The sequence below is a fragment of the Mustelus asterias genome, chromosome 8, assembly GCF_964213995.1.
Source record: "Mustelus asterias chromosome 8, sMusAst1.hap1.1, whole genome shotgun sequence".
NCBI classification, from domain to species: domain Eukaryota; kingdom Metazoa; phylum Chordata; class Chondrichthyes; order Carcharhiniformes; family Triakidae; genus Mustelus; species Mustelus asterias.
The window spans coordinates 133,845,544-133,871,042 of record NC_135808.1 but is presented as its reverse complement, the minus strand read 5'-3'; the positions used below and the strand labels follow the sequence as shown (position 1 = coordinate 133,871,042).

The following is a 25,499-nucleotide window of genomic DNA, read 5'->3' as shown; positions in this document are numbered from 1 at the left end:
CTATCTTACTAAGTTCCATGTACTTATCTAAAAGTCTCTTAAAAGACCCTATCGAATCCACCTCCACCATCGTTGCTGGCAGCCCATTCCACGCACCCACCACCCTCTGAGTGAAAAACTTACCCCTGACATCTCCTCTGTACCTACTCCCCAGCACCTTAAACCTGTGTCCTCTTGTGGCAACCATTTCAGCTCTAGGAAAAAGCCTCTGACTGTCCACTCGATCAATACCTCTCAACAGCTTATACGCCTCTATCAGGTCACCCCTCATCCTTTGTCTCTCCAAGGAGAAAAGGCCGAGCTCACTCAACCTATCCTCATAAGGCATGCTCCCCAACCCAGGCAACATCCTTGTAAATCTCCTCTGCACCCTTTCTATGGCTTCCACATCCTTCCTATAATGAGGTGACCAGAACTGAGCACAGTACTCCAAGTGGGGTCTGACCAGGGTCCTATATAGCTGCAACATTATCTCACGACTCCTAAACTCAATTCCTCTATTGATGAAGGCCAGTACACCATACGCCTTCTTAACCACAGCCTCAACCTGCACAGCTGCTTTGAGCGTCTATGAACTCGGACCCCAAGCTCCTTCTGATCTTCCACAACTGCCAAGAGCCCTACCATTAGTATTTGACCTGCCAAAATGAACCACCTCACACTTATCTGGGTTAAACTCCACCTGCCATTTCTCCGCCCAGTCTTGCATCCTATCAATGTCTCGCTGCAACTTCTGACATCCCTCCACACTATCCATAAGACCTCCAACCTTTGTGTCATCAGCAAACTTACCAACCCATCCCTCCACTTCCTCATTCAGGTCATTTACAAAAATCACAAAGAGTCAGGGTCCCAGAACAGATCCCTGGGGCACTCCACTGGTGACCGGCCTCCATTCTGAATATGACCCATCTATAACCACTCTTTGCCTTCTGTGGGCAAGCCAGTTCTGGATCCACAAAGCAATGTCCCCTTGGATCCCATGCCCCCTCACTTTCTCAATACACCTTGCATGGGGCACCTTATCAAATGCCTTGCTGAAGTCCATATATACTATATCTACTGCTCTTCCTTCATCAATGTGTTTAGTCACATCCTCAAAAAATTCAACCAGGCTCGTAAGGCATGATCTGCCTTTGACAAAGCCATGCTGACTATTCTTAATCATATTATACCTCTCCAAATGTTCATAAATCCTGCCTCTCAGGATCTTCATCAACTTACCAACCACTGAGATTAGACTCACTGGTCTATAATATCCAGGGCTATCTCTACTCCCTTCCTTGAATAAAGGAACAACATCCGCAATCCTCCAATCCTTCGGAACCTCTCCCGTCTCCATTGATGATGCAAAGATCATCGCCAGAGGCTCAGCAATCTCCTCCCTCGCCTCCCACAGTAGCCTGGGGTACATCTCATCCAGTCCCGGCGACTTATCCAACTTGATGCTTTTCAAAAGCTCCAACACATCCTCTTTCTTAATATCTACATGCTCAAACTTTTCAGTCCGCTGTAACTCTGCACTACAACCACCAAGATCCTTTCCATAGTGAATACTGAAGTAAAGTATTCATTAAATACCTCTGCTATTTCTTCCGGTTCCATACAAACTTTCCCACCGTCTCACACTTCCCACCAGCACACCTTTGGACTGTGGGAGGAAACTGGAGCACCCGGAGGAAACCCACGCAGACACGGGGAGAATGTCGAAACTCCACACCTGAGGCCAGAATTGAACCTGGGTTCCTGGCGCTGTGAGGCAGCAGTGCTAACAACTGTGCCACCGTGCCACCCTAGTTATGATTGAATCTGCTTCCACCGTCCTTTCAGGCAGTGTGTTCCAGATCACAACAACTGACTTTGTTAAAAAATAGTTTCCTCATGTAATCTCTTAAATCTGTGTTCTCTGGAGATGCAGAAACCCTGCCATTCGAAACAGTTTCTTCTTAGCCATTCGATTAAACCATTCATGATTTCAACATGCCTGTCAAATCATCTCTTAACTTATCTGTTCTCAGGAGGCAATTGCAATTTCTCTAACCTCTCCACATGACTAAAGTCTTTCATCCCTGGCACCATTCCAGTAAATCTCATCTATACTCTCCCTAAGGCATTGACACACTTCCCTATCTGTGGTGCCCAGAACTGGCAACATGCTTCAGCTGGGTCATATCCAGTCATTTGTAAATGTTTAACATAACTTCCTTACTTTTGGACTCATGCTGCTGTTATGAAGCCAAGGAGACTTCTAACCTCTTAACAGCCTTCTCAACTTGTCCTTCACAGATTTGTATACCTTCCATCAGTGGACACTGTTTTTCCTTATTTACTCTCTCAGAACCTCTGTTAAGTCACCGCTTAATCTTCTCTGCTCTGAGCCGAACATAGAATCATAGAATCCTTACAGTGCAGGAGAAGTCATTTGGCCCATCAAGCCTGCACATACACCAATCCCACTCAGGTCCTTTCCCCATAACTGCACGTATTTATCCTGCTAATCCCCCTGCCACTAAGGAGCAATTTAGCAAGGCCAATCAACCTAACCTGCACATCTTTCAAACCGTGGGAGGAAACTAGAGCACCGGGAGGAAACCCACGCAGACACAGGGAGAATGTGCAAACTCCACACGGACAGTGACCCGAGGCTGGAATTGAACCCGGGTCCTTGACACTGTGAGACAGCAGTGCTAACCACTGCCCCACTGTGCAGCCCCTTCACAATTTCTCTGATAAGTGCCATGTTTCTTTTCTTATTGGGTAAATACAAAGTTTCCTCAAAAACTTGGAGGTTAAATGCGGTTGGCAGTTTGGAACAGTGTTGTCTTCCTCTGAGGCAGTCCCTGGGGATTGAGGGTGATTTGCTTCCACTCCAGTTTAATGCACTCTGAGATGGCTGATAAATCCAATGCACAATCTGCAGACTCTACCACATGTGGGACAGCTGGTGTTTGAAGAGTTTGGAATTTTGTTTGCTCCTTCTAACTCCTTGACTTCACCCCTGCACATTCCTGAAAAAGTCTCTCAAAGTGATAAATAAACAAATAAACCTTCTCCATTTTGGTCGGTCACAAGCCAAGGTCCTCCATGAGTTAATGGGGATGTTTGATCTCTTAGGGATGCCCTCAAAACATTGTTCCGCTGTCCTCCTGTGAACCTCTTGCTATGACCCAGTTCTGAGTAGGGCAGCTGCTTCAGGAGTCTGGCGTACAAACAGCATCCACTACCCAGCAGTTTTGAGTGATTAGCACCTCGATACTGGGCATGTTGGCGTGTGAGAGAATCCTGCAGTTAGATCACCTTCCTTGCCATTGGATGTGGAGGATCTTGTGAAGACATCACTGGTGCTAATTCTCCAGAGCTTTAAGGTGCCTGCTGTCGGCAGTCTAATTATCTGAAGCATATCAGAGAGTCCAATAAACCATTACCCTAGTTTCTGGTTTGAGACACTGGTTCCCAAATACTCTTTTCCTCGGTTTGCTGAAGTATAAGCTGGAAGGTAGAATCATTGAATCATAGAAACCCTACAGTGCAGAAGGAGGCCATTTGGCCCATCGAGTCTGCACCGACAACAATCTCATCCAGGCCCTATCCCTGCTTAGTTACCCTGCTAATCCCTCTAGCCTATCACATCCCAGGACAGTAAGAGGCAATTTTAGCTTGTCCAATCAATCTAACCCACACATCTTTGCATTGTGGGAGGAAACCGGAGCACCCGGAGGAAACCCACACAGACACGGGAAGAACGTGCAAACTCCACACAGACAGTGACCCAAGTTGGGAATCGAACCCAGGTCCCTGGCACTGTGAGGCAACAGTGCTGACTACTGTGACACCATGCTGCCCCATCAACTACCTAAAAAGGCAAATGGGTGTTGGCCTTCATAGTGAGAGGATTGGCATACAGGAACAGGGATGTCTTGCTACAATTGTACAGGGTCTTGGTGAGGCCACACCTGGAATATTGTGTACAGTTTGGGTCTCCTCATCTGAGGAAGGATTCTTGCTCTCGAAGAAGTGCAGCGAATGTTTACCAGACTGATTCCTAGGATGGTGGGACTGATGTATGAGGACAGATTATATTTGCTGACGTTCAGAAGAATGAGGGGCGATCTTAAAGAAACCTGGAAAATTCTGACAGGACTAGATAGGGTAGATGCAAGAAGGATGTTCCTGATGGTGGGGGAGTCCAGAACCAAGGATCATAGTCTGAGGATACAGGGTAGACCATTTAGGACAGAGATGAGGAGAAATTTCTTCATCCAGAGAGCAGTCAGCCTGTGGAATTCGCTACCACAGAAAGTAGTTGGGGCCAAAACATTGAATGTTTTCAAGGAAGAGTTAGAAATAGCACTTGGGACGAAGGGAATCAAAGAATATGGAGGCATGGCCTGATCAGGCTATTGAGTTGGATGGCCAACCATAATTATAATGAATGGCGGAGCATGCTCGCAGGGCCGAATGGCCTCCTTGTTCTTCTATTTTCTATGTTTCTTTGTTACAATGCATGGCTTTTTTCAACTTTACTAAAGCCTTCAACTCCATCTTCCACCAGAAGGCTAACGATGCTATTCCTCAAACGTGGCTGCCCTCCATTGTCTGTCTACTCCACAATGGCCTACCAACCATCCTCACCAAAGGAACAAGCACAGATCCTGTCTCAGTGAAGACTACGGTTTAACAAGACTGTGTCATCACATCAACCCTCTTCTCCATCTTTCTGACTGGAGCTCATCTCCAGTAAACTAGCACAGGTTTGGAGATAATCAGCACACAGACAGAATACTGTCCAACCTGTCACCTCCAACACAAAACCAGAACCACTCTAACCTCAGTCATAGAGCTTCAGTATGGAGACGATGTGTGTGTGTGTGTGTGTGTGCTCCCGTTCAGAAACTAGAACAGGTCACTAGTCTGTCACCAGGGGCTTATAGTTTGAGGGGCATTACAGCACATCAAGCATAATCACACTCACATAGACAAACTAAGAAGCAATTTAGCATGGCCAATCCATCTAACCTGCACATCTTTGGACTGTGGGAGGAAACCAGAGCACCCGGAGGAAACCCATGCAAACACAGGGAGAATGTGCAGACTCCACACAGACAGTGATCTGAAGCCTGAATTGAATCTGGGTCCCTGGCGCTGTGAGGTAGCAGTGCTAACCACTGTGCCACCGTGCCACCTCACACAGGAAGGGGATTAGAGAAAAATAAGTGCATTATTCATTACGTGAACGATATGATTCGGTTTTCCTCTTGAGGTGCTGCACTCTCAATCTTCAGATTCCTTTCTTGAACATTTATATTTGCAGATATGTCCACAGGGAAAGCCGAATGGATTTTTACCTCGAATTCCAAACCGGATTGAATGATGCTGGTCGTTATTCCCATGAAGGCTTTGCTGTATACAGCCACACTGGAAAAGAAATAACGGGGGAACCTTAAACTCGACGAGGCCCAGGAAATTTAGTGATCACACCGGGAAACAATCAATCTGAGGGTAATTTAAATTATGTTGTATCCAGTCCATAGAACATAAGATAACTTTAAAGAAAACATCAGGAATGCATACCTTGGGTTTATCTGAGCCTTCAGCTGAATGTTGGCCTTGAGCAATTGAGAAAAGGAAGAGATGGAGGAAGGGATCTTTGCTTCAACTATTTGAGAAAGAGATTGAGAAATAAATGTCAGTCACAATTCCATTAATTATCCGCATATAGAAAATATGCTTCTCAAAAGCACCTGCGTTTTAAGAGCATTTTTCAGAACAACAGAAGCTACAAGAGGCCATTTGGCCCTTCGAGCCTGATCTCCCATTCAACGGGATCATTAAATGGAAAGTAGCCCATCACACTCCCAACATGCAGCTTGTAGATAGTGGACAAGCTCTGGGGAGTCAGGATTTGAGTTCTTCTCCACAAAATTCTCAACCTCTGACCTGCTCTGGTAGCCACAGTGTTTATATGGCTGTCCAGTTCAGTTTCTGGTCAATGGTAACACCCAGGATGTTGATAGTGGGGGATTCAGTGATGGTTATTTGAATTCAATGGGTAAACATTAGGTTCTCTCTTGTTGGAGATGGTCAATGCCTGGCACTTGTGCAGCGCGAATAACTTGCCAAGTCTCGATATACCCTAGGTTTTGCATAATATAGGCACATATTGCTTCAGTATCTGAGGAGTTATGAATGGTACTGGACATTCTGAGAGGCTGAAAGGTGGCAAATAGAGTTTAATGTGGAAAAGTGTGAGGTGATTCACTTTGGAAGGAGTAACAGGAATACAGAGTACTGGGCTAATGGTAAGATACTTGGTAGTGTGGATGAACAGAGAGATCTCGGCGTCCATGTGCATAGATCCCTGAAAGTTGGCACCCAGGTTGATAGGGTTGTTAAGAAGGCGTATGGTGTGTTAGCTTTTATTGGTAGAGGGATTGAGTTTCGGAGCCAGGAGGTCATGCTGCAACTGTACAAAACTCTGGTGCGGCCGCATTTGGAGTATTGCGTACAGTTCTGGTCGCCGTATTATAGGAAAAATGTGGAAGTGTTGGAAAGGGTGCAGAGGAGATTTACCAGGATGTTGCCTGGTATGGTGGGAAAATTGTATGAGGAAAGGCTGAGAGGCTTGAGGTTGTTTTCGTTAGAGAGAAGAAGGTTAAGAGGTGACTTAATAGAGGCATACAAGATGATCAGAGGATTAGATAGGGTGGATAGTGAGAGCCTTTTTCCTCGGATGGTGTTGGCTAGCATGAGGGGACATAGCTTTAAATTGAGGGGTGAGAGATATAGGACAGATGTTAGAGGTAGGTTCTTTACTCAGAGAGTAGTAAGGGCGTGGAATGCCCTGCCTGCGGCAGTAGTGGACTCGTCAACGTTGAGAGCCTTCAAATGGTTATTGGATAAACATATGGATGATATTGGAATAGTGTAGATTAGAGGGGCTTTAGATTGGTACCACTGGTCGGCGCAACATCGAGGGCCGAAGGGCCTGTACTGCGCTGTAATATTCTATGTTCTATGATGCCATTATCAGCGAACCTTCTGACCTTATGATGGAGGGAAGGTTATTGATGAAGCAGCTGAAGAAGGTTGGGCCTAGGACACTAACCCTGAGGAACGTCTGCAGTGATGTCCTGTGACTGAGATGATGACTTTCAACTGCCACAACCATCTTCTTTTGTGCCAGGAATGACTCCAACAGCAGAGAATTTTCCCTTGTTTCCCATTCATGGCTACATGCAAGTGTAGCCATTCTGGAGCCACTTGCCCAGAGTTAGAATTTTCCAGTACAGTTGCCGGAATATGATCAGGGCACGTAGCCTTTGCAGCATCCAGAAACCTTCAGCTGTTTCTAGATACCATGTGGAGTGAATCAAACTGGCTGAAGACTGACAGCTGCTGGGTCCCTCTGGGGGAGAGGTAATTATGATGCGATTAGGCAAGAATTAGGGGGCATAAGTTGGGAACAGAAACTGTCAGGGAAAGGAACGAATGAAAAGTGGAACTTTTTCAAGGAACAAATCTGGGTGTCCTTGATAGGTATGTCCCTGTCAGGCAGGGAGGAAATGGCCGAGTGAGGGAACCATGGTTCACGAAAGAGGTGGAATGTCTTGTGAAAAGGAAGAGGGAAGCTTATGTAGGGATGAGGAAACAAGGTTGAGATGGCTCGATTGAGGGTTACAAGTTAGCAAGGAATGAACTGAAAAAGGGGCTTAGGAGAGCTAGGAGGGGACACGAGAAGTCCTTGGCGGGTCGGATCAAGGAAAACCCCAAGGCTTTTTACTCTTATGTGAGGAATAAAAGAATGACCAGGGTGAGGTTAGGGCCGGTCAAGGACAGTAGTGGGAACTTGTGTATGGAGTCAGTAGAGATAGGCGAGGTGATGAATGAATACTTTTCTTCAGTGTTCACCAAGGAGAGGGGCCATGTTTTTGAGGAAGAGAAGGTGTTACAGGCTAATAGGCTGGAGGAAATAGATGTTCGGAGGGAGGATGTCCTGGCAGTTTTGAATAAACTGAAGGTCGATAAGTCCCCTGGGCCTGATGAAATGTATCCTAGGATTCTTTGGGAGGCAAGGGATGAGATTGCAGAGCCTTTGGCTTTGATCTTTGGGTCCTCGCTGTCCACGGGGATGGTGCCAGAGGACTGGAGAATGGCGAATGTTGTTCCTCTGTTTAAGAAAGGGAATAGAAATGACCCTGGTAATTATAGACTGGTTAGTCTTACTTCGGTGGTTGGTAAATTGATGGAAAAGGTCCTTAGAGATGGGATTTACGACCATTTAGAAAGATGCGGATTAATCCGGGATAGTCAGCACGGATTCGTGAAGGGCAAGTCGTGCCTCAGAAATTTGATTGAATTTTTTGGGAGGTAACTAAGTGTGTTGATGAAGGTAGGGCAGTTGATGTGATATACATGGATTTTAGTAAGGCGTTTGATAAGGTCCCCCATGGTCGGCTTATGATGAAACTGAGGAGGTGTGGGATAGAGGGAAAGTTGGCCAATTGGATAGGTAACTGGCTGTCTGATCGAAGACAGAGGGTGGTGGTAGATGGAAAATTTTCGGATTGGAGGCAGGTTGCTAGCGGAGTGCCGCAGGGATCAGTGCTTGGTCCTCTGCTCTTTGTGATTTTTATGAATGACTTAGAGGAGGGGGCTGAAGGGTGGATCAGTAAATTTGCTGATGACACCAAGATTGGTGGAGTAGTGGATGAGGTGGAGGGCTGTTGTAGGCTGCAAAGAGACATAGATAGGATGCAAAGCTGGGCTGAAAAATGGCAAATGGAGTTTAACCCTGATAAATGTGAGGTGATTCATTTTGGTAGGACTAATTTAAATGTGGATTACAGGGTCAAAGGTAGGGTTCTGAAGACTGTGGAGGAACAGAGAGATCTTGGGGTTCATATCCACAGATCTCTAAAGGTTGCCACTCAAGTGGATAGAGCTGTGAAGAAGGCCTATAGTGTGTTAGCTTTTATTAACAGGGGGTTGGAGTTTAAGAGCCGTGGGGTTATGCTGCAACTGTACAGGACCTTGGTGAGACCACATTTGGAGTATTGCGTGCAGTTCTGGTCACCTCACTATAGGAAGGATGTGGAAGCGCTGGAAAGAGTGCAGAGGAGATTTACCAGGATGCTGCCTGGTTTGGAGGGTAGGTCTTATGAGGAAAGGTTGCGGGAGCTCGGGCTGTTCTCTCTGGAGTGGAGGAGGCTGAGGGGAAACTTAATAGAGGGTTATAAAATGATGAAGGGGATAGATAGAGTGAATGTTCAAAGACTATTTCCTCGGGTGGATGGAGCTATTACAAGGGGGCATAACTATAGGGTTCGTGGTGGGAGATACAGGAAGGATATCAGAGGTAGGTTCTTTACGCAGAGAGTGGTTGGGGTGTGGAATGGACTTCCTGCAGTGATAGTGGAGTCAAACACTTTAGGAACATTTAAGCGGTTATTGGATAGGCACATGGAGCACACCAGGATGATAGGGAGTGGGATAGCTTGATCTTGGTTTCAGATAAAGCTCGGCACAACATCGTGGGCCGAAGGGCCTGTTCTTTGCTGTACTGTTCTATGTTCTATGAGACCAATATGGATAATTTACTCAGCATTTCTGGCTGGATTGCGGTGAATGCTTCAGCCTTATCTTTTGCACTGATGTGCTGGGCTCCTCCATCATTGAGGATGGGGATATTTGTGGAGCCTCCTCCTCCAGTGAGCTGTTTAATTGTCCACCACCATGCACCACTGGATGTGGCAGGACTGCAGAGCCTAGATCTGATCTGTTGGTTATGGGATGGTTTAATTCTGTCTATCACTTGCTGCTCCCACTGTTTGCCATGCATGTCATCCTGCAGTGTAGCTTTAGCATGTTGGCACCTCATCTTCAGGGATGTCTGGTGCTGCTCCTGGCATGCCCTCCTGCACTGTTCATTGAACCAGGGTTGGTGGTAATGGTAGAGTGGGGAAAATGCTGGGCCATAAGGTTATAGATTGCGGTTAAATTCAGATGCAGCTGATGACCAACTGCGTCAGATGGAGGCCCAGTTTTAAGCTGAGAGTTCTGTTTGAAATCCATCCCCTTTAGCAGGATTGCAGGACCACACGGCAGGATGGAGAGTATCCTCAACATGAAGATGGGACATGGTCTGTACATTGACTGTGCAGTGATCACTCCTACCAACACTGTCATGGACAAATGCTACTGATAGATTGGTGAGGATGAAATCAAGTAGGTTTTTCCCTCTTCATGGCTCTCTCGCTACCTGCCGCAGGCCCAGACTGATGCAGGTGCCCTTAAGAACTTGGCCAGCTCGACCAGTAGTGGTGCTGCTGAGTTACTTTTGATGATGGACATTGAAGTCCCCAACCCAGACTACATTCTGTGCCCTTGCCACCCTCAGTCCTTCCTCTAAGTGGTGTTCAACTTGGAGGAGTACTGATTCACCAGCTGAGGTAGGGCAGTAGATGGTAAATAGCAGGAGGTTTCCTTGCATGTGACTTGATGCCATGAGTCAGTATTGGAGACTCTAAAGGCTGCTTGGTCTGTCTGTACATTGCTGTGCTGCCAATGCTACTGGGTCTATCCTGCCAGTAAGGTATGTCATGCTGCTTGGTGTGAGTCCCCAAGTGTTAACGAGGGGAGGCGATTGCCTAATGGTATTATCACTAGACTATTAATCCAGAAACTCAGCTAATGTCCTGGGGACTTGGGTTCGAATCCCGCCCATGGCAGATGATGGAATTTGAATTCAATAAAAAACTTCTGGAATTAAGAATCTACTGATGGCCATGAAACCATTGTCGATTGTCGTAAAAATCCGTCATGTTCACTAATGTCCTTTAGAGAAGGAAATCTGCTGTCCTTACCTGGTCTGGCCTACATGTGACTGCAGAGCCACAGCAATGTGGTTGACTCTCAACTGCCCTCAGGAAACTAGGCTTGGGCAATAAATGCTGGGGGGCCAGCGACGCTCATGTCCCACAAATGAATAAAAAAAAATTTCAAAGTGAAAGCAAGTTCAATTGATTTATTGTCTGGCACCAGAGAGAGAGAACATCAAAGGTGATGGATCGCTGTGAAAAACCAGCTGGTTCACCATAACCGTGCAGTGCCATCTGGACTGGCCACACATAACTCTGAACCATAGCACTAACATAGTTACTAACATTTTCTGAAATGGTCTAGCAAAACCTTTTAGGTGGCAGGACGCAATGGGGAATTGTAAATGAGGCCACACCCCGAGGATTGGACTGCAATTGGAAAATGTTTGGCATTTGGTTCAAAAACTGAATTCCATCCCAATGGCAGAGTGGTGGGAAATAAGGGCAGTGCACAGACTTTATTGCGAGGTTGCGTTACAGGTTAAGAAAAATGTAACAAAAACCCTTACCGTTGAGATTGGCTTTTGCCACAGTGGCAGAAAGGAAGGTCAGCTCCATGGGCAGACCTACACATGTGGGTACAAAGCGTCGGAGCTCAGCTGTCAGTAAGGCTGCTGCAGGATGCAGTTCAACCGGTTTCTGGAGCCGGTTTACGAGGTTTCTCAATACACTGTGTTTTCCTTGTGCGTCCATGACTGACTATGAAGGAAAAGTACAGCTTTTGATCTAACCCACTGCTCAGATCAGCTCAGCCAGATACATTCTTTTTAGCGAGTCGTGTATTTGTCACCGTTGACACTTACCTGAATGGCTTTGTGAATATCATCCTTTCGGAACTCCACGAAAGCTATCTCCTGGTCAAATAGTTTCATGTACGCTGAAGCTAGCGGCACTTTCTCTGGCAAGGATTTCCAATCTGGAAACTGAAGAAGAAAACAATATTAACAATTCAGAAGACATTAGGATAATATGAACCAGTAAATGCTTGTCAGTGCTTGCCAGTGCTAGTGCCATTGACACTTTGCTGGATCCATTTTTATTTCCCCATTGTCCAATTCCCACCCATTATTTTCCTGCTGTAATTATTTACTTTGGTCACTGTTCCCTCCACTCTGTGGAGATGCCGGCGTTGGACTGGGGTAAGCACAGTAAGAAGTCTCACAACACCAGGTTAAAGTCCAACAGGTTTATTTGGTAGCAAATACCATAAGCTTTCGGAGCAATGCTCCTTCGTCAGATGGAGTGGATATCTGTTCTCAAACAGGGCACAGACACAGAAATCAAATTACAGAATACTGATTAGAATGCAAATCTCTACAGCCAGCCAGGTCTTAAATGTACAGACAATGTGGGTGGAGGGAGCATTCAACACAGGTTAAAGAGATGTGTATTGTCTCCAGACAGTACAGCTTGTGAAATTGTGCAAGTCCAGGAGGCAAGCTGTGGGGGTTACTGATAATGTGACATAAATCCAACATCCATGCAGACGCTACGACAACGGATGAATGAACACCGCTCGACAATCACCAGGCAAGACTGTTCTCTTCCTGTGGGGGAAGCACTTCAGCAGTCACGGGCATTCAGCCTTGGATCTTCAGGTAAGCGTTCTCCAAGGCGGCCTTCACGACACACGACAGCGCAGAGTCGTTGAGCAGAAACTGATAGCCAAGTTCCGCACACATGAGGACGGTCTAAACCGGTGTTGGATTTATGTCACATTATCAGTAACCCCCACAGCTTGCCTCCTGGACTTGCACAATTTCACAAGCTGTACTGTCTGGAGACAATACACATCTCTTTAACCTGTGTTGAATGCTCCCTCCACCCACATTGTCTGTACATTTAAGACCTGGCTGGCTGTAGAGATTTGCATTCTAATCAGTATTCTGTAATTTGATTTCTGTGTCTGTGCCCTGTTTGAGAACAGATATCCACTCCATCTGACGAAGGAGCATTGCTCCGAAAGCTTATGGTATTTGCTACCAAATAAACCTGTTGGACTTTAACCTGGTGTTGTGAGACTTCTTACTGTGCCCTCCACTCTGTGACAGACCTTCCCATTTGTTCTCCATCATGTTCGATACCATTTTATTCCCTGGCTTGGCCAGACCCTCGACCTCAACCACCTAGGAGGATATCGGCAACAGACACATGGGAACCCCACCACCTGCAAGTTCCCCTCCAAGCCACTCACCATCCCAACTTGAAACTCTATCACCTATTCCTTCACCGTCGCTGAGTACTGGAACTCCCTTTCTAACAGCACTGTAGCTGGAGCCACTCCACATTGACCACCGCGGTTCAAGAAATTGGATCATCTCCACCTTCCCAATGGGCAACTGAGTAGGGGTAATAAAATTGTCGACCTAGCCATTGATGTTCATCGATGTCCAAATCACATTAATTTTTTTTAAAAATCCCTTGCATCTCGCAATTTTCACGAAAGGTTACCTATCTGAAATATTGGTCTGTAACATCCTGGCTATTGATTGAGATTTTTGAAGGGGTAACCAAGAAGGTAGATGAGGACAGTGCAATTGATGTTGTCTATATGGACTTCAGCAAGGCCTTTGACAAGGTACCGCATGGTAGGTTGTTGCATAAGGTTAAATCTCACAGGATCCAGGGTGAGGTATCTAAATGGATACAAAATTGGCTTCTGTCAATCTGGCTTCAAAAATCTCAACCACGGAGGGTGGTTATAGAGGGTTGTTTTTCAAACTGGAGGCCTGTGACCAGGGATCAGTGCTGGGTTCACTGTTATTTGGCATTTATATCAATGATTTGGATGAGAATAGAGGAGGCATGGTTAGTAAGTTTGCAGATGACACCAAGATTGGTGGCATAGTGGACAGTGAAGGAAGTTAACTCCGATTGCAATGGGATCTTGATCAATTGGGCCAGTGGGCTGGCGAATGGCAGATGGAGTTTAATTTAGATAAATGAGAGATGATGCATTTTGGTAGATTGAATCAGGGCAGGATTTACTCAGTTAATGGTAGGGCATTGGGGAGAGTTACAGAACAAAGAGATCTAGGGGCACATGTTCATAGCTCCTTGAAAGTGGAGTCACAGGTGGACAGAGTGGTGAAGAAGGCATTCAGCATGCTTGGTTTCATTGGTCAGAACATTGAATACAGGAGTTGGGCTGTCTTGTTGAAGTTGTACAAGACATTGGTAAGGCCACACTTGGAATGCTGTGTGCAGTTCTGGTCACTCTGTTATAGAAAGGATATTATTAAACTAGAAAGAGTGCAGAAAAGATTTACTAGGATGCTACCGGGACTTGATGGATGAGTTATAAGGAGAGGCTTGATAGACTGGGACTTTTTTCTCTGGAGCATTGAAGGCTGAGGAGTGATCATATGGAGCTCTATAAAATAATGAGGCACAAATCAGCTAGATAGTCAATATCTTTTCCCAAAGGTAGGGGAGTCTAAAACTAGAGGACATAGGTTTAAGGTGAGAGGGGAGAGATACAAAAGTGTCCAGAGGGGCAATGTTTTCACTCAGAGGGTGGTGAGTGTCTGGAACAAGCTGCCAGAAGTAGTAGTAGAGGTGGGTACAATTTTGTCTTTTAAAAAGCATTTAGACAGTTACATGGGTAAGATGGGTATAGAGGGATATGGGAGAAATGCGGGCAATTGGGATTAGCTTAGGGGTTTAAAAAAAAGGGTGGCATGGACAAGTTGGGCCGAAGGGCCTGTTTCCATGTTGTAAACCTCTATGACTGTATGACTCTATGGCTACCTCGTGTTGCACTTGTGGTAGGTGGGGGAGCAGGGGGGGAGGGAGGGGGGGAGGCGGTTGTGTTAGGGAATCCCTCTGAGAAGTTCCCTGGTAAGGGTTTGCGTGTCAATTTTCCAGAAACACTAACTTCCCCTGGATACTCACGCTGGGCTGGGAACTATCCACAAAGTGATTTAAATCACTAACAAAGAACAAGGAACAGCACAGCACAGGAACAGGCTCTCTGGTCCCCAAGCCTGCGCCGATCACATTGTCCTGTCTAGACCAACCGCCTGTATCTCTCTATTCCCCACCTGTCCATGTGTGGGTTAGGTTGATTGGCCAGGTTAAAAATTGCCCCTTAGAGTCCTGAGATGCGTAGGTTAGAGGGATTAGCAAGTAAATATGTGGGGATAGGGCCTGGGTGGGATTGTGGTCGGTGCAGACTCGATGGGCCGAATGGCCTCCTTCCGCACTGTAGGGTTTCTATGATTTCTATTCAGATAAGTCTTAAATGTCGCTGATGTATCTGCCTCAACCACCTCACTTGGCAGCACATTCCAAGCATCCACCACAGGGTGTAAGGCTCTGTGTAAAAAACTTCCCCTGCACATCTCCACTGAACCTTTCCCCCCTTCCCTTGAACTTGTGCCCCCTTGTAATTGTCATTTCTGCCCTGGGAAAAAGCTTCCAACTGTTCACCCTATCTATGCCCCTCTTAATTTTATAAACTTCTATCAGGTCACCCCTCTACCTCCGTCTTTCCAGGGAGAACAATCCCAGTTTATTCAATCTCTCCTCATAGCTAATACCCTCCATAGCGGGCAACATCCTGGCAAACCTTCTCTGTACTCCCTCCAAAGCTTCCATGTCCTTCTGGTAGTGTGGTGACCAGAACTGGACACAGTATTCCAGATGTGGCCGAACCAACGTTTTATATACCTGTAACATAATTTGCCAACTTTTATACTCGAACTTGAGATGGTTTTGCTAGTTTTGCCCCAATAGTTACACTGAAAGAATCAAAAGAAATAAAAGCACTTCTAACTTCAGCACAATTATTTTAAAGACTCAGACTACCCCCAACATGGGACCCCCAGACCCTCAGGGGACCCCCCACTGCCCCTCTCCACTGCAAGAGATTCACCACTGCCAACTCCTTGCACCTGACACAAGCCAGCGGGACACTCACACTTCACCCCAGCCCAATTGCACCACAACCCTTGACCTTACTTGACCCTACCTGACCTGACCCAACGCCTAACACGACCTGACTTGACCCCCATCCGACCCGACTTGATCCCCATCCGACCCGACCTGCCCTCCCATCAACCCGACCTGACCCCCATCTGACCTGACCCCCATCTGACCTGACCCCCATCCGACCTGACCTGACCCCCATCCAACCCGACCTGACCCCCCATCGACCCGACCTGAACCCCATCGACCTGACCTGACCCCCATCCGATGATTTTTTTTCCCCATATTGGCCCTGGGGTTTTCACTCTGGGTTTTCGCCTCTCCCTGGAGATCACATGGTCTGGAATGGGGGGGTGGGGGTGAGTTAATAGGTTGTAATGAACAAAGCATCGTAGCTGTGAGGGACAGCTCGGTGGATAGGATATTGGTATGTAGATAGGCTGGAAAATTGGGCGGGGATCCTGGATTCAGGATTCAATCCTGGACCGGGGAGCGGCGCGGGCTTGGAGGGCCGAAGGGCCTGTTCCTGTGCTGTATTGTTCTTTGTTCTTTGTTCTTTGACCCGACCTGACCCCCCATCGACCCGACCTGAACCCCATCGACCTGACCTGACCCCCATCCGACCCGACTTGATCCCCATCTGTCCCGACCAGCCCCCCATCGACCCGACCTGCCCCCCATCGACCCGACCTGCCCCCCATCGACCTGACCTGACGCCCATCCGACCTGACCTGACCCCCATCCGACCCAACCTGCCCCCCCCATCGACCCGACCTGACCCGCATCAACCTGACCCCCATCCGACCTGACCTGACCCCCATCCGACCCGACCTGACCCTCATCTGACCCAGCCTGCCCCCCCATCGACCCGACCTGACCCCCATCCGACCTGACCTGGCCCCCATCCGACCCGACCTGACCCCCTTCCCCCAACTTGACTCATCCCTCCATCCCCGTCCCAACCTGACTCCCACCCCACCTATCTTGACCTGACTCCCATGCCCGACCCATCCCAGCTCTCTGACCCACCCAACCCTCATCCTCGATCTGAACTCCAGTGTCCAACAACTCACCCCCCACAATGGTTCCGCCCAAGCTCCGATGTCTGATCCCCCATATCTGCTACCCTCCCAATCCTCAACTCTCACCTACCATAGACACCTCCTCCCTGGCCTGTTGCTTTTAATGGGACATTTAAACTCACCTACCTTACAGCAGCTAAGGCCATAAAATCATCGTCGAATTCTTACAGTGCAGAAAGAGGCCATTCGGCCCATTGAGTCTGCACTGACCACAATCCCATCCAGGCCCTATCCCCGTAACCCCATTTATTTACCCTGCTCGTCTCCCTGACACTATGGGGCAATTTAGCATGGCCAATCCGCCTAACCTGCACATCTGAGAGAGGAAACCGGAGCACCTGAAGGAAACCCATGCAGACACGGGGAGAATGTGCAAACTCCACACAGAGAGTGACCCGAATTAAACCTGGGTCCTTGACGCTGTGAGGCAGCAGTGCTAACCACTGTGTCACTGTGCTACCTTAAGGGAGCATGTCCTTGACACTGGAGGCAGGGCGGGTTGTGGTCTCTGGATCTCACCCAGTCTGATTCAGGAAGGTGGGTGGGACAGGAGCTTTAGAATGTTAGTGCAGGTAGGTGGGTATGAATTGGCATTCTGACACTGCTTGGCATTCTGAGGAAGTTATGGCCCTTTAACCCTGTTTCTCCTTTCACACACACTGCCTAACCGGCCGAGAGCTTGCAGCATTCCGCTGCATTAATATCACTGTCAGTGCTAGCCTAGTCTTACCCCATTTAAAATCCGTTGAATTTGTTTCATATCAGGAACCGCTCTGACTGATGCACGGCTTTTCGTTATGACCTCCTGGAGACCTTCCATTCGAAATCCAACCTTTGTCGATTAAAACAAAAATGTGCTTAAAAAAAATATTGAAAGAAGTCACATGTGCAGAATGAAAGCATGAAGAAGGTAAAGTATTCACACCAAGTGGAATTGCTCCAGCTGGGTGGTGCGTTACCTCTGCAAGATTGGCGGAAGATCCCAAAGCGTGACCTGTGACTCTGCCCGCTGCTAATGTTGGGATGAGGCTCCCAGCATTGTTCATTAAGAGGGTTTTAGCAGATACTCCTGACATCAGCTCGTCTACATTATGAACATAAACAGCAGGCCAACTGGTCAATCGAATGCATGATCAAGAAAATGAAAGCTAATTACAACAACATATATTTATGCAGCACCTATCATAGAGTAAGCCTGGTCATCATCTAAACCTTTAAAAAGTACCTGGATGAGCAATTGGTACATCATAACATTCAAGGCCATGGGCCAAGTGCTGACAGATGGGATTAGGCGGGAGTTTAGGTGTTTCTGATGTGTCGGTGCAGACTCGATGGGCCAAAGGGCCTCTTCTGCGCTGTATGATTCTATGAGTCTATCATTAACCAATGAAAGTGTCTGTGCACTTAAACAATTCGCCAGCACGCTCCTCAGGAAAAAACAAGATTATCTTCTTTTTATGCATTCATGGGATTAATTATTTATTGCCATAAATAAATACCCCTAATTACCCTCAAACTGAGTGTTTGGTAATAAATTTCAGATGGCAGTTGAGAGTCTTTGCTGTGGGTGTGGAGTCACATGTAGGCCAGAGTGGGTAAGGATGGCAGATGTCCTTCCTTCAAGGACATTGGTGACCCAGCAATCGATCAGCAATTGCTTCATCATTAGAAGTTTCACAACACCAGGTTAAAGTCCGACAGGTTTATTTGGAATCACGAGCTTTCAGAGCGCTGCTCCTTCATCAGGTGAGTGGTCACCATTAGATGTTTAAATCCCGATTTTTATTGAATTCAAATTTCACTATCTTCCGTGGTGGGATGTGAACCTGGGTCCCCAGAGCAGTATCCTGGGTCTGTGGATTACTAGTCCAGTGACAATACCACTACATCATTGCTTCCCCCAATAATTAGACAGCATCAGTCACCACAGTCTTAAGTCTTAAGCATTGAGTTAAAGGAGAGAGAGGTTCAGTGAGGGAATTCTAGAGCTTAGAGTCTCACAGGGAGGACAGCAGATATCTCAGAGGGTTGTGGGACTAAAGAAGAAAAATAGGGAGGGACAAGACCATGGATGGATTCTAAAACAAGAGTGAGATTATTAACATTTGTGACATTATAATATATTGGGCAGAGAAAGGCTATTAATCCAATTTACCCACCATTCCATAAGACCATAAGATATAGGAGCAGAATTAGGCCATTCAGCCTATCGAGTCTGCTCCACCATTCAATCGTGGCTGATATGATTCACATCCCCATTCTCCCACCTTCTCCCTGTAACTCTTGATCCCCTTATTGATCAAGAACCTGTCTATCTCTGTCTTAAAGACACTCAATGACCTGGTCTCCACAGCCCTCTGTGGCAATGAGCTCCACAGATTCACCACCCTCTGACTGAAGAAATTCCTCCTCATCTCAGTTTCAAAAGAGCGTCCCCTCACTCTGAGGTTGTGCCCTCGAGTTCTAGTCTCTCCCACTACTGGAAACATCATCTCCATGTCCACTCTATCTAGGCCTCTCTCTGTCCCCTACAAATTCCAAAACATAAACCTCCTTCGCTGACTCTGAAACTCCTTACCCTGTATTGTCTCTCTCCTGATTGGAATCCAGTCAGTTTCCTTGTTCATAGCTGCCATGATTTTGTAATTCAGGGCCTCGATTGGTAATCTATTTCACATCTCTATTGAGACCGGATAGACCGTCAACCACCATCTAACTCACATTCCTAGTCATATAATCATAGAATCCCCACAGTACAGAAGGAGACCATTCGGCCCATCGAGTCTGTACTGACCACAATCCCACCCAGGCCCTATTCCCGCAAACCCACACATTTACCCCGCTAATCCCCCTAACACTAGGGTCAATTTAGCATAGCCAATAAACCTAACATGCACATCTTTGGTGTGTGGGAGGAAATCGGAGCATCCGGAGGAAACCCACGCAGACACGGGGAGAATGTGCAAACTCCACACAGACGATGACCCGAGGCCAGAATTAAACCTGGGACCCTGGTGCTGTGAGGCAGCAGTGCTAACCACTGTGCCACCCCAACAGTTCATTTCCATTCTTCACCGCAAACAATCAATTGTTTCAATGATCTATCCACCAAAACCAGGTCTCTCATTACTTTAAATGATAGCTTCATTACTATGACAAGGGTTATCCAGATTTGAAACACTGGGTGAAATTCCCTGGCCCCCCTATGGCATGTGGTCTGTGCCGACCACAATCTCACCCAGGCTCTTTTCCCGTAACCCCACATTTAGCATGGCCTAACCTAACCTGCACATCTTTGGACTGTGGGAGGAAACCAGAGCACCTGAAGGAAACCCATGCAGACATGGGGAGGAAGTGCAACTCCACACAGACAGTCACCTGAGGCCAGAATTGAACCCGGGTCCCTGGCGCTGTGAAGCAGCAGTGCTAACCACTGTGCCGCCCTTAAAAATGATACAGTGATCAAATCGCTACCTGGCTATGATCATAATTGCTTGATGGAGGAGCTTAGCTATGCTGTTTAATCTGTGATTGATCGAGATATCGGGCTGTATGCACAACTCTTTTTGAATTTCAGAGTCTGTCCTTGAGTAGCCAATGAGCGGCAAATATGTGTTCGTTGGGTCTGAGTGATTCTGAAATTTTGAGTTTTATCTGGAAGATACACAGAAGAATTTTTTGTAGCGAGAAAGTTAGCCGGATTCTTCCATAGTTGGTGAGACAGTAAAACAAAATAATGAGAAAATTAGTCTTTTTGATTCTTAGATGGGCCAGCATGTATTGCCCATCCTTAATTGTCCTTAAGTGCTTGAGTCATTAGCGTGTGAAAGTAATATACCTTCACAGTAGCCCCTCTGTTCTGATGTGAATAACCTGTTACTTCAGGCTGTTTCTGCCATCAGGACTTTGCTGCTGTGTGGACATGTTTATCAAAATCTTATCTGATTTAAATCTTGCAATGAAATGTGTCTTGCTGGACCATTTCAGAGGGCAGTTAAGAATCAACCATGTTGCTGTGGATCTGGTTACATGTAGGCCAGACCGAGTAAAGACAGCAGATTTCCCTCCTTAAAGGACATTAGTGAATCAGATGGATTTAGCCACAATTGTTTCAAGATTACAATTAGAAAATCAGATTTTTATTAAATTCAAATTTCACCATCTACCATGGTGGGATTTGAATCTGGGTCCTTGGATTACGAGGCCAGTGACGATACCACCACCTCCTTCCCTTTTTCTACGTCTATAACATTATTGTCATTATTCACTTGTTAATTTAATGCACTAAAACATTTATCATAGTGTCTTAAAACACCTTTCTAAACATCAAAGTGCCAGTGTTGAAGATAAAGAGAAATCACGTGAGACGTGGGACAAGCCTTCCAACAAAATAAAGGAGTTCATTCTCCAGGGCACTCGCTTAAAACCAGAAAATGCCTACAATGCAGAAAGAGGCCATTCAGCCCATCAAGTGAGCACCAACGCTCTGATGGAGCATCTAGCCCCTCGCTTCCTATCCCTGTAACCCAGCATATATTTACCACGGCTAATCCACCTAGCCTGTGGGAGGAAACCCACGCAGATGCAGGGAGAATATGCAAACGCCACACAGTCCCCTAAGATTGGAATCGAACCACTGTGCCACCGTGTCGCCTATACATCCAGCCTCCCTGTATACTTAGGTTAATGCAAGTGCTGTTGAAGTGAAGGAAACTTTAATCTGATCTTGGGAAGTAATTAAGACTCACCTATGATAGTAATCTGATTATGAGTCATTAAATGACACAGCCAAGAAAGAGGCCAATTGGCTCATTACGTCTGAGCCAGTCTTTGAAAGAGCTAGTTTTCTAGCTGGTTTCCTGCAGATTTTCCTCCATTAATTACTTATCACTTCCCTTTTGAGTTATTGGATCAGCTTCCACCACCCTTTCAGGCAGCGCATTCCAGACCACAACAACCCTCTGCAGAAAGAAAGAAGTCTTAAAAATAATGGAAGGATGGAATAGAGCAGAGAGAGGCTGAGTAAGTATCCATTAGTCAAAGAGTTAGGAGTTAGGAGGAAATCCAGGCAGACACGGGGAGAAAGTGCAGACTCTGCACAGGCAGTGACCCAAGATGGGAATCGAGCCATGGTCCCAGGTGCTGTGAGGCAGCAATGCCAACCACTATGCCACTGTGGGGGAATTAGCATGGTAAATGGGCGGGGTTATGGAGATTGGTGGGGGAGGGAAGTAAGATTGCCTTTTCAAGGCTCAGTGCATATCAATGGGTCAAATGGCCTCCTTCTGCACTGTCGGGATTTGATGATAAAATACAGAAGATAAAATGTCTGGAATAACAAGACCCTTGATTTTGGACCCCTGCATTCTCTCTGCTATTAGCACCATAGAAATGATGCAGCGTACGATGGGGCCATTCGGACTATCTCATCCACGCCGACCCAAAGACACCCAGGTGCCTTTCTAATCCCTTCTTGCTGCACATCCATAGCCCTATTAAAGAACAATGAACAAAAAAAATTACAGCACAGGAACAGGCCCTTCGGCCCTCCAAGCCTGCACCGAACATGCTGCCCGACTGAACTAAAACCCCCTATCCTTCCGGGAACCATATCCCTCTATTTCTATCCTATTCATGTATTTGTCCAGATGCCCCTTAAAACTCACTATTGTATCTGCTCCACTCTCCATCAGTAGTGAGTTCCAGGCACCCACCACCCTCTGTGTAAAAAACCTGCCTCGTACATCTCCTTTAAACCTTGCCCCTCGCACATTAAACCTGTGCCCCCCAGTAATTGACTCTTCCACCTGGGAAAAAGCTTCTGACTATCCACTCTGTCCATGCCCTTCACAATCTTTTAGACTTTCTATTAGGTCTTCTATTCTTTGAATTATTTCCCTTTAGGGCTTTATTTTAACAAGGATTGTCTCCTGATTGTTTCACTGGGAGAGACAAACCTTTCTTTTGGCCGTTTGGTAGCATACTTACAGCAGAATAGATCAGGGTGAAATACTTGGCTGAATCGGAAGCCAAGTCGGTCAAATCTGGGACTTAAGAGTTTTGCAGCCATACTGCAGCCAGCTGCCCTGTTGAAATGAATAGTAGATGCATTTTAGTCATAAAGATATTGCATTTACTCATCTGTGAATGACATAAAATTCCTGCACTGGAGGGAAGTCTGTGCACTTACAGGGAACTGAGAGAAGGGAGTGAACTCCTCGCGAGAGATCTGAATTGCGAATAAGCAAAACTTGCCACCTGCAAACTGGGCTCCTTTAACAGGGAATTTGAGAGGACTAACAGTGAGTTCAAAGATGGCTTGGTGCACAGGAAAATTGCACAGGCAGACATCCGGAGCTCAGGGTGATTCCCTCGATTCATGAATAGCTGAATAGTGATGGCTTGTACCTGGGTGAAAAGAAAGAAATAGTCATTTAACTACCAGTGTTGCCATGGCAGACTGTGGATGGTGCGATCATTTTATGTCCCATTTTGATTGATGTCCTAATGATGTTTATATCTTAGCCTTTCCAGTCCGGGATACTTGGGATCAAGTTGTTCTGGATTTCGGAGTTTTCTGAATGAGAAAATGACATTAGGCAGCCTATTTCCTCGGGTGGATGGAGCTATTACAAGGGGGTATAACTATAGGGTTCGTGGTGGGAGATACAGGACGGATATCAGAGGTAGGTTCTTTACGCAGAGAGTGATTGGGGTGTGGAATGGACTGCCTGCAGTGATAGTGGAGTCAGACACTTTAGGAACATTTAAGCGGTTATTGGATAGGCACATGGAGCACACCAGGATGATAGGGAGTGGGATAGCTTGATCTTGGTTTCAGATAAAGCTCGGCACAACATCGTGGGCCGAAGGGCCTGTTCTGTGCTGTACTGTTCTATGTGCTAACCACAAATGTGTGAACCAGAAAACATCATCGATATAAATACTTACCTGTACCATTAAAAAGCAATAAACCGTTGTAAAGTAGTAATAAAAATTGTTTTACCTATCCAACTACTATCTATTTTACCGATCCAAATCTCCAACCTAGCCCGCGGCTGGGATTCTCCCATTTGGGGCAGCACGGTGGCACAGTGCTGCCTCACAGCTTCAGGGACCTGGGTTCAATTCCTGGCTTGGGTCACTGTCTGTGCGGAGTCTGCACATTCTTCCCATGTCTGCATGGGTTTCCTCCGGATGCTCCGGTTTCCTCCCACAGTCTGAAAGACGTGCTGGTTTGGTGGATTGGTCATGCTAAATTGCCCCTTAGTGTCAGGATGTTAGTCGGGTTAATAGGTGGGGTTACAGGGATAGGAGCTGGGTGGGGTTGTGGCTGGTGCAGACTCGATGGGCCAAGTGGCCTCCTTCTGCAACGTAGGGGTTCGATGATTCCACCACTGCTGTGAATGGAGTTTTGGCCGAATGCCAAATTTTCCATTCTCACTGGCAGCAGTAGCAGGACTTACGAGACTGGAGAATTCCGACATTTATATTTCAATAAGATCACCCCTCAATTCTTTCTAAACTCCAGTGAATAACTTTTCCAATTAACAATAAGCAAAATATATATCAAGAATAAAATACATACAAAAAGCACTGACAATACTGGAAACCTGGAATAAATGTTGGAAAATACAGAACAAGTCAGATGGTAAAGAGGAAAAACAGCTCAAGACTTGTTGAGTAAATATTCAACATCAGAACTGAAAAGTCAAAGACAAAAAAGCATCTTTAAAACAGGTTGTAAAATACAGAGAGCAAGAGGTGAAAGCTCCAATCACAGAGGGAGTTAATGGGTTGATGTTCTTCATACTGCCCCATAGGGAACAGTTAGAACATATAAAATATCATTAGTGAGAGGCTCAAGGAGGCTTAAAGATCTAAACTACAGATGTATCCAATTGATTGATATCATCTTGAATTAAAAAGGTTGAGGTGTAATCTAATTAAAGTGTTTCAAATGATTGAGGATGGAAATAAGGAGTCAGTTCTTTGCCACACAAAGGCTACTACCACAACAACTTATATTTATAAAACACTTTTATTGTAATGAAATGCCCCAAGGCACTTCATAGGAGCAATTATGAAACAGATTCCAACACCAAGCCACATGAGGAGACATCAAGGCAGGTGACCAAAAGCTTGGTCAAAAAGATAGGTCATAGATCATAGATCTACAGTGTAGGAGGAGGCCATTCGGCCCATTGAGTCAATACCGACCACAATCCCACCCAGGTCTTATCTCCATAACCCCATGCATTTACCCTAGCTAGTCCCTCTGGGGCAATTTAGCATGGCCAATCCACCTAACCCGCACATCTTTGGACTGTGGGAGGAAACCGGAGCACCCGGAGGAGACCCACACAGACACGGGGAGAACTTGCAGACTCCACACAGACAGTGACCCAAGCTGGTGTTCAGGATCATCTTGAAACAGGAAAGTGAGGTAGTGAGGACCATGAGACCATTAGAAATAGGAACAGGAGTAGGCTGTTCGGCCCCTCGAGCCTGCTGCACCATTCAATAGGATCATGGCTGATCCTACATTCAAAGAACAAAGAAAATTACAGCACGGAAACAGGTCCTTCGGCCCACCAAGCCTGCACCGACC

General features: G+C 46.4%; 1 protein-coding gene and 1 non-coding gene across 4 annotated transcripts in view; one reads left to right on the top strand and one right to left on the bottom strand.

Moving 5' to 3' along the window:
- LOC144497570 (vitellogenin-like) overlaps positions 1-25,499 on the bottom strand; it is a 109,833-nt gene that overhangs the window by 45,787 nt on the left and 38,547 nt on the right. For all 3 annotated transcript variants that reach the window (XM_078219002.1, XM_078219003.1, XM_078219004.1), the window contains 8 exons: positions 23,079-23,296; positions 22,877-22,974; positions 17,848-17,972; positions 17,619-17,720; positions 11,681-11,800; positions 11,387-11,576; positions 5,572-5,656; positions 5,230-5,415 (listed from right to left, as the gene is read on the bottom strand). In XM_078219002.1, coding sequence (XP_078075128.1) covers positions 5,230-5,415; positions 5,572-5,656; positions 11,387-11,576; positions 11,681-11,800; positions 17,619-17,720; positions 17,848-17,972; positions 22,877-22,974; positions 23,079-23,296 — 1,124 coding nt within the window. The remainder of the gene's footprint in view (positions 1-5,229; positions 5,416-5,571; positions 5,657-11,386; positions 11,577-11,680; positions 11,801-17,618; positions 17,721-17,847; positions 17,973-22,876; positions 22,975-23,078; positions 23,297-25,499) is intronic.
- LOC144498122 (small nucleolar RNA SNORA53) lies at positions 20,668-20,813 on the top strand. Its single transcript, XR_013498656.1, has one exon. It is a non-coding gene; the product is annotated as a small nucleolar RNA SNORA53 (small nucleolar RNA).